This window comes from Aythya ferina (genome assembly GCF_964211825.1).
Source record: "Aythya ferina genome assembly, chromosome: 5".
Classification (NCBI taxonomy): Eukaryota; Metazoa; Chordata; class Aves; order Anseriformes; family Anatidae; genus Aythya; species Aythya ferina.
This window is the reverse complement of record NC_140301.1, coordinates 59621143-59633564: the sequence shown is the minus strand read 5'-3', so window position 1 is coordinate 59633564 and position 12422 is coordinate 59621143. Positions and strand designations below refer to the sequence as shown.

Genomic DNA, 12422 nt, shown 5'->3' with positions numbered 1-12422 from the left:
CAAAAAAAAAAAATCCCTGGTTAAGTTTCGAGTTCCAGATTTGGTAATGTTTCCTTCTTTTTCTTTCTGTTCTTTTACAGGAAAAATGATATTCATCCAGCATTCCTGAATAATAAGAATGGGTCCAGATGTACCTCTGCTGAATGATTACAAGCAGGAGTTCTTTTTGAAGCGCTTTCCACAGACTGTGCTGGGAGGTCCCCGGTTTAAATTAGGCTATTGTGCCCCTCCTTACATATATGTGAATCAGATTATTCTTTTCTTGATGCCATGGGTTTTGGGAGGAGTAGGAACACTTCTGTACCAGTTAGACATTATGAAAGACTATTACACTGCAGCACTTTCAGGAGGACTGATGTTTGTTACTGCACTTATCCTTCAGATGGCAAATATATATGCAAAACAGAAAACAGTGACAGTAGAAAGAATGCAAATTCAGAATACACTAACAGATGAAGATGAGTTTGAATTTTCCAGCTGTGTAGGTTCAGAGACAGTAAAATTTATTATTCCTGGCAAGAAGTATATAATCAACACTGTGTTTCATTCGTTTCTGGCAGGGGTATTGTGTGGGCTGGGAACTTGGTATCTGCTACCAAACAGAATAACCTTGCTGTATAGCAACATTGGAGGAACTGTTACGATCTTTGTATTTGGATGGGTGACTGTATGTATAGCCGAGTATTCGCTAGTCATAAACACAGCTACCGAAACAGCTACTTTCCAGCCACTGGATACTTACGAAATCACTGCTCTGATGAGACCTTTCTACATTTTTGTCTTCATTGCAGTGGATCTTGCACACAGGTAAAGCTAATGCAGCATTTTGCTAACTAAAGTAATGGTTATTGTGTATATATTTTAATAAGAAAGATGAAATTTGAGGTTTTAATCAGCTGTAGGAAGTCCAAAAGAAGCTAGAAGAACACATAGCAGACAATGATGTCTGCACTGTGCTTAAAAAGTTGTTCTTAATTTTTTTTAGTGTTCCATATAAATTCAGAAGCCCCCGAGAGAGCCCCTGAGAGGCTTCTAAGTTAGGGACAGCTAAAATTGTCTTCTACAGAGTTGATTTCGGTATTTTTGTACAAGAGCATTTGCGTCAACATCCTTTTGAAGAATATGTTCTCAAAAATATGTTCCTGATCTGGAACTGTAAATTTAAACACTGCAAACTTCAGGAGTACCAGATTTATATCCAAATTTTGTCCTGCAATGTTTTCTAATTTAGTCTGTGCAAAGTCACTGCAGAGGGTTATAAATTACAGGCCAAAATACCAGGAATTTGGCTTTTAATGAGTGGATAAACCACTGTGAACCTTGCTGTGTGTTTGTTATGTGGATTTTGAACTTGGATTTTTAAATGCTTTAGTAATTAGGAAGAACTGCATCATTGTGCAAATGGGAGACTGTTTTATATTTCATCTTTTCAGATGAATGTCTTATCTGAAACATTTGTAGAATCTCTTAAAGCAAGATGCTTTTAGTTTTACTTTATGCATTCTTTTTCCTTGTCAGGTGATATTAATATCACTTTGTCACATGTATGTATTTTGTAGTTGGGTTGTATCAAATGCATTTAAAAAAGCATGTTTGATTTTACAAGTTTTGCACTTGGAGATATCTTCGCTAGTGATTTACTCTAGCTGCTTCTTCAGTTACTATATGGTAATTACACACATGGTCTTGGACACCAAATTCTTCTATCTAAATTCGGGAGGAGAAAAACCTTTAAATTCCTGACCAAATTCTTTTGAGACTTCCTTATTTATTTACTAAGAAGTAGAGAGAAGTCATGTATCTTAGCAGTCCACCATTAAGTAAATGAGCTTGCTGATGAACTATGTATGGCTTAGGATGTATGCAGACTTCTAATATTGATTTGTATATTTTTTTACAGAAAGATTTAAAAGCTTTTATGTACAAAATTACATTTTACGTTCCTAAAGAGAGTAGATACCTTGATGTGTAGGCAACGTGCCAGTTCTTTCAGTGTTAAATCTTGCATCTTGGATCTTGGACTTGCATAAAAGTTTTGTTTATGTAGTTTTGAGATGATACTTAACTTTTTTTTTGGTAAAATGGTTGAGGTTTTAGAGCTTCTAGACTTCCTTTTGTACAAGTATTTCTAAGTTTATAGTCACAATAGTATAAAAATAACTAGGATACTTAGAACATTTGGCTCATCTGTGTAATTTGAAAGCTTCCAAACTTGTTAATAAAAAAAAAAAGCCAATGTTCCAGTGTTCTAGCTGATGCATTACTACCCAAAATATAAATTTATATGTCCTTATGTTTCCTTTTAAAAAAATAGCAGTTGAGGTTTTGTAGATTGAATGTGTACTGTTTATAATTTTGGATTTACTGTACTAGTTAAACAAAAAGCCTTCCCACACATCAGCTATGTTTTCCTTCACAGAAGTCAAATGCATTTCTTCTTTCCAGGTTTGCTGTCAACGCACCCATTATAGAACAGACAAACCAGATTTTGCACATCGTATTTCTTTTTCTGCCGTTCTTGTGGGCAATGGGAATTCTGCCCCCGCTTGACGCACTTTTTCTGTGGGGAATGGAACAACTGTTGGAGTTTGGACTAGGAGGTTCACCTATGTCAAGTAACACAAAGTAAATTTTGTTTATATAATGGTAAAATATAGCAATATTGTTGATAACCTTTTTCTTTTCAAGCAAATCTTTTTTATTTTCTCCTTCACAGGTTATTAGTAATGTTTCTCATTTCTGCTGGAACAGCAATAGCATCGTATTTCATTCCCAGCACTCTCGGTGTGATCCTCTTCATGACTGGATTTGGGTTCATACTGAGTCTTAACCTAAGCGAGATTGGTTTTGCCTTCAAACACACCATGATCAGCCATTTAGCCTCCAGAAAATCTAAACATATGCGCAGTGGTCTTAGAATACAGTTTGGGTGGAGGGAATTTATTTTTTATTTGACTGTATTGACACTCGCTCTCATAGAAGCTGGCCTGCTGCATCAATTTGCAGGCTTTTCATCATTTTCCAAAGCCAGTCCTCAGGCTATAGCAAGTTATATCCTGATTGTATTACTTGTAATTATGTGGATTCTTAGAGAGATTCAGGGAGTGTACTTGTTTGGAACCTTCCGAAACCCCTTTTATCCAAAGGATATCAGGACTGTGACTGTGTTCATGGAGAAGCAAAGAAGGCTAATGAAAGTTGGTGTTGTCAGGAGGATTTTACTAACACTAGGTAGGAATACACACTATCTGTTGTTTGTTAGATGATGTTTTAGGGAGATTGAAACAACGCTAGAATTACTGTATGTGCAAGACTCTGTGAATGAACTAAGAAAAAACAAGTAGCTGAAAATATTGGTTGATGTTTTGCTTGATTATGCATTGAGGTAATTAATATTGGTTCAGAATATTTGAAAGTGGTAACTGATTTTTTTTTTAAGAGGTACACGTAAGAAGATGAACTTTTCAAAACTCCAGCTCAGAAAGCAAGGCCTTTTAAAGGATTTTGTTTACATCAGTATTCACCTTTGAAAAAAATGTCTCTAATAGATTTTAACAAAAATACTTGGTAAACAAAATGAACTGGGAGTCTTCAAGCTGACTGTACTTGTTAGTTAAAGGGAACAGTCCCCTTGCTGGTGGAGATTGGGACAAATCTGTGTACTTTAGAGGAGCCAAAATTAGACTTAAATTAATTTAATTTCATAAAAAAGTGTCATTTTGGGGAAGTGGATTGATGAGCACTATTCCGTGTTTATTTTTACTTGTTAATATGAGTATTCCCATTATCCTTAGGGAAACGAGCAAAGTAATAAGTAAAAACTAAGCATTCACATAAATGGTTGCAATCTCAGGCCAGTAGTGCAAATACATTGTTTGATATCCTGGAAGTGTAACACAAAGAGGAGTTTGTAATAATGAAGGGAGGAGTTCTCTTTTTACACTAAGATTTCCATTCTGCAATAAGACTTTACCTCTGTAAACTTGAATTGTGTTTTTGAAAGGAAATCAGTTACTCTTTTGTTTCAATTACAGTGTCTCCATTTGCTATGATAGCATTCCTGTCACTAGACCGTTCGCTACAAAATCTCCATTCTGTGTCTGTTTGCATTGGATTCACAAGAATATTTAGGATGGTAATTCAAAATTTAATTACATTAGCCTAAGCAATTCTCTTCTATGTGGTTTAAGTATTAAAATGACTTGGAAGAAATATTCCAGGTCAGGGAAGCAGAGAAAAGATAAAGACATTTTTAAATGTATGTCTAACGTATCTCCATTTTAGGTATGGCAGAACACAGAGAATGCCCTGCTGGACATAGTGGTTGTGTCAGTGGCACAAATGCTGGTGCTCAGTCCAGACCTCTGGTGGAACAGGAGCCTTGATACAGGAATCAGACTCTTGCTGGTAATTGCCATAATTATCATTATCAATGATAATCATGCTTCATTTTCTCAAAATTATTCTAGATAAGGCAGCTTTAGCAGTGCTGAATGTGTTCTGATACAGAGGATAAATAAGCACGTGCTTGTTGTATATGTGCCTTGCAGGTTGGCATCCTACGGGATCGACTGCTTCAGTTTGTCTCCAAGCTGCAGTTTGCCATCGCCATTCTTCTGACATCGTGGACAGAGAAAAAACAACGTCGCAAATCTACCGCCACCTTAATCACTCTGAATGTGGTTTTCTTCCCAATCCTGCTGATCTTCATCGCCCTCTCTGCGCTCCTTTCTTCTCCGCTGCTGCCACTCTTCACGCTACCAGTATTTTTGATTGGGTTTCCTAGGCCTATCCGAAGCTGGCCAGGACCGGTGGGCGCTACAGCATGTGTTTGCTCCGATACAGTGTACTACCAGCAGATGGTTCCAAGTCTGGCTGTTGCTCTGCAGTCTGCATTAGCAGCCGGTAGCCTAGGTAGGTGTGCTAGCAGCACTGTGATGGAATGTATATAAATATTTTGAGAAATGTGATTTTTCTGGGGAATATGAGAAGCAGCATCTGATTGAAACCATATTTCAAATGCGTAGGTTAAATCTGATATTCAGCGATTGTTCATTTGAAGAAAAAGTGATTACTTCTCATACCTCTCTGCTTCATATGTTCTTGTAAGAAAACAATTCTTTGTTGCTTTTGAAATAAGCAGAAACAAAACTGCGATGAAACAGTATCAATCCTAATCTTTCTATACTGAACAAGAAAGGTGCTATGGATTTATCTCACCTAACTAGAGGCAAGTGTATTGAGGAGTTCTCTTAACAGTGAAGAGAAGGAGGTTTCAAACTGCTCTTTGAGCTTATGTATGCACTTTTGTTTTCATCAGTTCCATTGTTCAAGGTGATTTTGTTAATTTTGATACATGAATTAGGTAGGATGGATATGGACTGGATGTTTGTAAAATATGTTGTAGACTAAACTAGCTGTGCACAGCTGAGACCAGAAACAGTTGATGAGACAGTGTCATATCTCATGCAGGCAGTCAGGGTGAGGTTGTAACAACATTTCTTGTCAAAAAGCCTGTGAAAGACATCAAGATGGGTATTTCACAGATTTATATAAACAGAAGTGAGGAAATGCTGATTTTTCCCCCAGCTGGAGACAGGATAACTGTTAAAATAGCAAGCTCGTTTTCTAGGGAAACAGTCTTTGTATAACATAAATAATCGTTGCACTTTGACAAGAGATAAACATTTACATAAGCCTCTTAGAAAATGGCTTGCAACTGGAAATGGCTTGGACTGATATTTAAAGAGAGTGGAAGTTAACCTTAATCACTCTTTCCTGAAGAATGTATGCAAGTGCTTTACTAGGAAATATTGCTGCAGTTTTAGTACAGGTGGAAAGGTATTAAAAACTAGTAAGTTTTTATTCTCTAAAGTATAGAGAGATGCTTCGCTGTCTACTCGATCAGCCTCTGTGTGTGTTTTTCTATTTCCCCATTGCCATTATGGCTGTGGTGACCTCAGATTCAATAATTTAAAACACCAGTCTTGATGGTAAAAATGTCCTCTCTTTAATGGGAAAATCTGTGAATGAACATCTTCAAGCAAGAAAAAATGCTGTGTTCTCAACTGAGTTAAAATTTGAAGACGTACCACTTTGTGTGTCTCTATTTTAATTTAAAATCATACTTTTTTCTATGTTAAGGAGTTTTAGTAGCTTTAACAGCTACCAAGAAGAATATTAAAATCTTTGCAAAATGTTAGCAAGAAAATGCACTTCATTAGCTCACTGGGATAGAAAAGGTTACTTAAATTTTAACTAGAGATTAATGGTTGGTTTCACTAATTCCATTTTACAACATTCTAAAACTGAAATTCTCCCTGCAAGTGAGTGATCACTTGGATGTGAAAGAGAGCAGAAGCAAGTTGTAAACTGGCACTAAAGGTACCTTGTGCTAAGAACAGCACCATTGTGTTGGAGGAGCTGACAGTAGGCTGTAACTTAAATAGATCATTATCCACCAGTTGCTCAGAAGTTTGGCATTGCCTTTTCTACTGAAATAGGTAGAAGAGAAAAACAATACTATGGTTGTGGTTGTTGTTGTTGTTGTTGTTGTTTTTTGTTTGTTTGTTTTTTTGTTTTTTTGACATAATTTAATTTTTACAGTGAGAGCTGGATTGTGGGATATTTTTTTTAATACTAATCAATTTGAACTGTGGCCTGAACTGTTCAGGTCTTAATTTTCAAATTTCAGTTGTTCTTGCGTGGCTGCATTTTTAGTGATGTCAAACTCAAGAAAGTGTGATGGAATTTATTTATTTACTTATGGGGGTACTTCAGAAAGACCACAGGTGATTCCCATTGTATCTGTTGCTGGCGTTCAATGTGTATGATACTGGCTCACATATCTTTAAAGAGAAGCCCTTAGAAATAGGTGTTCCTGAAAATGTAGGTCTTCATTTCTCTGCTTCTATTTATGGATCTGTAAAATGGGTACAACACCATGTCATTTGGTAATCTGACAGTTGTGTAGCACTCTGGATTTTGCATCCTGGGGGATATTTCTAATCACTCCAGAATGCAGGCAAATTAATTTAGGAACTGGTAGTGTAGGTACCAACTTGTGTTGACTTAGATTTTTATTTCCCCCATGACAAGTAAACTCTGTACTCCACAGTAAGCAGGGCCATCAAGGTACCCATGTGCTAGCTCATGATTCTTTCCTGTATTCAGCAGTCAGAAGAATTTCAGATCTCCAGGTGACGCCCGTGGGAGCTGTGCACTTGGAAATGCAGCCAAAGACAATCGTTAATCGTGACGGTCACATCCACAAAGGGAACTGAGGGTGGGGTTGCTTAACCCTGGTCCAGGATGAAAACTGTTGTCCTGTGGTTCTGTAATGGTTCCACGCTTTTCCACAGTGTTTTCAAAGATAGCACCACAATTTCAATATGTATCTTTGCAGCTAATTCTTTTAAGATTCTAGGGTATTAATTAGCCAGTTTTAATTATTTTTTATGTTGAATGTTTTGTGTACACAGTCCAATTTCTTAGCTGGCATGTGGAAAAGGCTTTTGTTGATATAATGCTACAGTTATACTACAGTTTCTGGGTATTTTTTTGCTTTTTTTTTTTTTTTCTTGTCTAGGTCTCTTTCTACCTGGATCACATTACCTGTGCCGTTTTCAGGATAGATTGATGTGGATATTGGTACTAGAAAAAGGCTTCACTTATTGTGGTGTTAACATTAAGGTAAGTGCATGCTGAGGATTAACTCACTGTATAAGTAACTTACTGGTTACTTACGCAATGTCATTAATTTACCTGACGTTACAGTCAATTTTTTTATGATAAGTGTTATTTCTATATTAACTGGTCTTAGAGCTGACGTGCTTAGCAGTTGTGAAATTATTTATCATCTACCTTGTAACATAACATTTTTAGTAAGCTCGTTAATACAGATCTGCATGAGGCGAAGTTGTTGGCTTTTTTCCTAAGACTCTTATCTGTGCCTAGCAGTGTAGTGAGTGCCTTGGGGTTATCGTTATGTCTGGTTAGATTTGTTGGTAACTCACTTCTGGAAATGCTGATAATGGAGCATGTCTTCATTTGTGGAGAAAAATGCTGCAAGAAAACAGAACTTGCTAGTATTTAAGCATAGGTACTGGTGAAGACTAAACCCAAATTGTTCTCATTTGTGCCTTAGGGGCTAGAATTGCAGGAAACATCCTGTCATGCTGCTGAAGCTCACAAAGTTGATGAGATTTTTGAAATGGCCTTCGAACACCAGGAACACACAAAGATTCTCTCTCTTAACAACCATTTTGGACACATTTTGACTCCTTGTACTGTTTTACCTGTGAGACTGTATTCCGACGCCAGAAATGTGTTATCTGGAATAATCGACTCCCATGAGAATTTGAAGCACCTGAAAGATGATTTCATTAAAGTGCTTGTATGGATGCTTGTCCAGTATTGTTATAAGAAATCAAAAACACGGGACAACCTGGGCAGTGCGGACAAGAACAAAAAAAGATCATTTCCAGAAAATCAGCACAGCAGTGCAGCAGGAACACCCAGGCCTCTGAGGGATGAAGATAGCTTTACTGTTGATACAATTGAGGACTGGACTGATGATAGTGACATTTTTGATCTCGAACCCAGGGGCAAAATGAGAGACAGAAAAGAACCTGGACGTTTGGGAATGACACCAAAAGCACATCTCTCTATTCCAGGATCTGTAGAAACACAGAGCCAAGATGTCCTACAGGAAATGTCACCAGATGATAAGTTACACAGGGCTGTTGTCCTTGGGCTCCCTGCTGTAGACAAAGGAAAACAGGAAGAAATTTTACCTCAGGTTGAGTTCAGTTGCTCGTACTCAGAGCTGTTGAGCATCCCTGAGGAATGGCGAACGGCCCCGGTGCCTACTTCGAAAGTCAATGAAATGCGGCAGAGGTTTCCAGAAGAGTGGTACCATTTCATTTTGAGTCAGCTGGACTTTTTTCATCTGACAGAAAAGCCTTCCAATTTACTTGAAGACCTCATGAAAGATGAAGCTTTGAAAGATTTGTATGTCCAGGGTGTGTTGTCGTGTTGCTTTGGTCTGTTTGGACTGGATAACACTGTGCCAGCCCCGAGCCATGTGTTCAGAGCATACACCGGTGGCATCCCGTGGTCTGTTGGGTTGGACTGGCTAACGGGCAAACCAGAGCTGTTCCAGCTTGCCCTGAAAGCATTCAGGTAAACAGACTCACAGATCTGAACAGTGATACAGGAGTACTGGGCTTTGAAAGTATCAGTTTGCTAAGAGTAGTTCATTTTAAAACCGTAACATTTAAAGATATTTGTAGCTTCTTTCTACATGAATATTGCCTGTAACCCTGAGCCGTGAAGCCTGTGATGTCCTTCCTTAGTCCCTTTCCTGTTGCAGCTGCCTTTAGTACTGGAAATCTGCCTTAAGTGGGGAAAAACACAAAATCTAATAGAATTGTGATGGAGTTCAATGTTTGGCACTTTCCATTATCAGGCAGAGGGAACAGTGTTTGAGGTGAAGGAAAGATGTTTCGGCAAATGTGTTTCATGGCTGGGTTAGCTAAAAGTTGTGCCTACTAACTTCCAGTTCCTCTGGAAGTGATCACTAAGTGATCACTCTAAGTGATTCCTTTAAGTGATAACTTAGCAAATTGGCACTGCTGAGAGGCTTTCTTCCTCCTGTCTTTGCAGCAGTGCTTACTGTAGGTCTTTCTGTACGTTTCAGATACACTTTTAAACTGATGGTTGACAAAGCAAGCCTGGGGCCAGTTGAGAACTTCAAAGAACTAGTTAACTATCTGGAAGAATACGAAAATGATTGGTACATCGGGCTGGTATCGGATCTTGAGTGGCAGCAAGCAGTTCTTCAGGAAAAGCCATACCTTTTTTCGCTGGGACATGATCCAAATATGGTAAGAAGAAAAATTACTGATTAGCAATGTCAAGGTTTGGTTTCCTTCCCACTGTTTTTTTGTTTTTCCTCCCCCCATTGTTGTGTTCCAAAACATGAAGCTGTGCTACCAAATTTGTGTTTGTACTAAACAGAAACTGACATCACCGTTGTTGGAAATAACAAGGCATTGTTCTTCAGATGCAGTAAAATTTGCTGATTGTGTTCCAAGATGGAAGAATTGAATCAGGGAGACCAGTTTATACAGCTTGCTACTTCAGAGGGCCGGTGTTCGTAGCATGTGAAGTCCCAAAGCTGCTTGTAGTGCTTTGTAACTAAAGCATTGTGTGTCTTTTTTCAGCATGTACTGAACGTTTTGATCTGTTTGTTTTTGAAGGGAATTTACACTGGGCGAGTCCTCACTCTCCAGGAGTTGTTAGTACAAGTGGGAAAACTGAACAATGAAGCTATCCGGGGTCAGTGGGCAAATTTGTCCTGGGAGCTGCTGTATGCTACGAATGATGATGAAGAGCGCTACAGCATCCAGGCACACCCAGTTCTTCTGAGAAACCTTACTGTGCAAGCTGCAGACCCACCTCTTGGCTACCCCGTTTATTCATCCGAGCTTCTGCATCTGCCTTTGTTCTAGGCTCTCTGTAGCACTTTGTAGTAGTATTATTGTTTTGTATTTTCCATCTGCGTGTTGGAAAACATGCTCATGCTACATTTATACGCTAGAAGAGTTTACTCTCGTAATGGCGTTGGGTGGCAGTGCCAAGCCAGCGTCCACAATTTGCACAGAAATGGTGCTAGCCAGAACCTTCGGCAGGCAGGACATTGCGAGTGGTTTTCTTGCTGCTGGAACATTTGAGACACCATTGCCTGTGTGGCTGACGAGCCAGGAAATGCTGAAATTCTCTTCTCTGGGTTAGAGGAGAGCAGCATGATTCTGATCATTAACTATTTTTGGTGCATTCTGATTTTTTTTTTCCTTTTTAATAGTTGGACAGGTGACTTGCGCTGCCAAGTTACAGCTCATTGTAGAACCATCAACCACAGAGTTGGTAACCAAAGTGTATATATGACTATTTATATGATTTTTTTTATTCTGGCCATTTTATATGGGACTGAGTTCAGTTTTAGCATTTGTTATAATATATATGACTTTAGGTGATCCTCGTTAGCTCTAGTAACTTATCAGTTATGTGCTTTAGCAAGAAGTTGGGAGGATTTTTACCAAGTGCTTGTTCTGGGGTCAAAGACAATTTGTATAAAACAGTGTGCGGCCTGACACATTGATAACCCCTGTGACCTACTGATGAACGTGAACATGTCTTATTAGGGGGAAGAAGGAATTTAAGTCCAAATGGATTGATTTTATTTCCTTCCTCCAGTATCCATATGTATTTATATATATACAAGTTGTTGTGTGTAACCCGTGTCCATACCACTAATCAGTCTTCCACAAAAACAGCTTGATGATTGAGGGTGGAGGGGTGGGAGGAGAGGAACCCAGCTGTCTTTGAGAGAACTTTTATTTTTTTAACCTTTGCAAAGGTTAGAACAGAGTTTGGCAGTTGGTTTGCAGTGTTACAGGTCTCCTTGAAAACAGGTTTGGGTCATCTCTCCAGCGATGTGTTTCTCCTGGTCACTCCCACCCGCCATTAGCACGTGAGTGTACTTTCTCTGTAGGTCAGTAGTTACTGTGTAGTTACTGCCGGTGTATGCGCAGCAGGATGTAAATAATTGTCTGTCTTAAACTAGGATCAATTTCACAGAGATCTGCTCTGTAATAGTTTTGGTATTGGTTTATAAAACCCAGTCCTGTTTAATTGGAGCATGTTTATTACTTCTACACCTCACCTTTTAAGACCTTTTGCTATTGGATAAAATTTGTCACAGGACTGTGTGCTACATGCCAAGCTGTTAACCGATTGTTTTGATTGGTGCCCATAAATTACTTTAAAGAAATATGCCAACCTTGGAATGGAATTCAGAAGTGGTAACGAAACAAACTTCAGACCCCAGGGTAGAGCCCTTTAACAGCACATAAAAATTCACGCAGAGTATTAGTGGAATCAGCTTTTAGAAAGTGATTGGTGTGCAGGAGCATAAATAGCCGAGTGCTGATAACCTGAAAAAATCCTTGGTTGGCCATGAACTGTATCCGGAAATGCAGAACCGTGGAAACAGATCTGGAAGGGGCTTTCAGAGAGCTCATGCTTCAGCTCGCTGTCAAAAGGAACTACTCCTGGCAAATGTATAATTCAACTTAAAATTTAGTATCAAGTATAGCATGAGTTTATCAAGTAGTTCACTACAGTTCTTTGCTGTTCTTGCAACAGTTGGAGAGTGTTTGTCTTTTTTTTTTCCCCCCCCTAAAATTAATTTAAACCTCCCTGCCTTGTTGTACACCTCCTACTGACTTTTTCCTCTGTGTGGTTACAGAAGTTTTAATTACTTTTTTTTTCAGCAGCAGCAGTCTTTTATTTGATGGTTATAATTTCTGCCCTCATTTTTTGTCTTCTGTAAACCGAATAAACTAGTTGAGAACTGA

At 38.5% G+C, this 12422-nt stretch overlaps 1 protein-coding gene across 2 annotated transcripts in view; it reads left to right on the top strand.

Annotated features, from left to right (window-relative positions):
• The window catches only part of PCNX4 (pecanex 4), a 15650-nt gene extending 3228 nt beyond the window's left edge, over positions 1 to 12422 (top strand). For both annotated transcript variants that reach the window (XM_084520889.1, XM_084520888.1), the window contains 10 exons: positions 81 to 807; positions 2446 to 2625; positions 2717 to 3231; positions 4035 to 4135; positions 4285 to 4407; positions 4551 to 4914; positions 7589 to 7692; positions 8147 to 9183; positions 9701 to 9887; positions 10263 to 12422. In XM_084520889.1, coding sequence (XP_084377015.1) covers positions 119 to 807; positions 2446 to 2625; positions 2717 to 3231; positions 4035 to 4135; positions 4285 to 4407; positions 4551 to 4914; positions 7589 to 7692; positions 8147 to 9183; positions 9701 to 9887; positions 10263 to 10514 — 3552 coding nt within the window. In that variant the 5' untranslated portion in view covers positions 81 to 118 and the 3' untranslated portion in view covers positions 10515 to 12422. The remainder of the gene's footprint in view (positions 1 to 80; positions 808 to 2445; positions 2626 to 2716; positions 3232 to 4034; positions 4136 to 4284; positions 4408 to 4550; positions 4915 to 7588; positions 7693 to 8146; positions 9184 to 9700; positions 9888 to 10262) is intronic.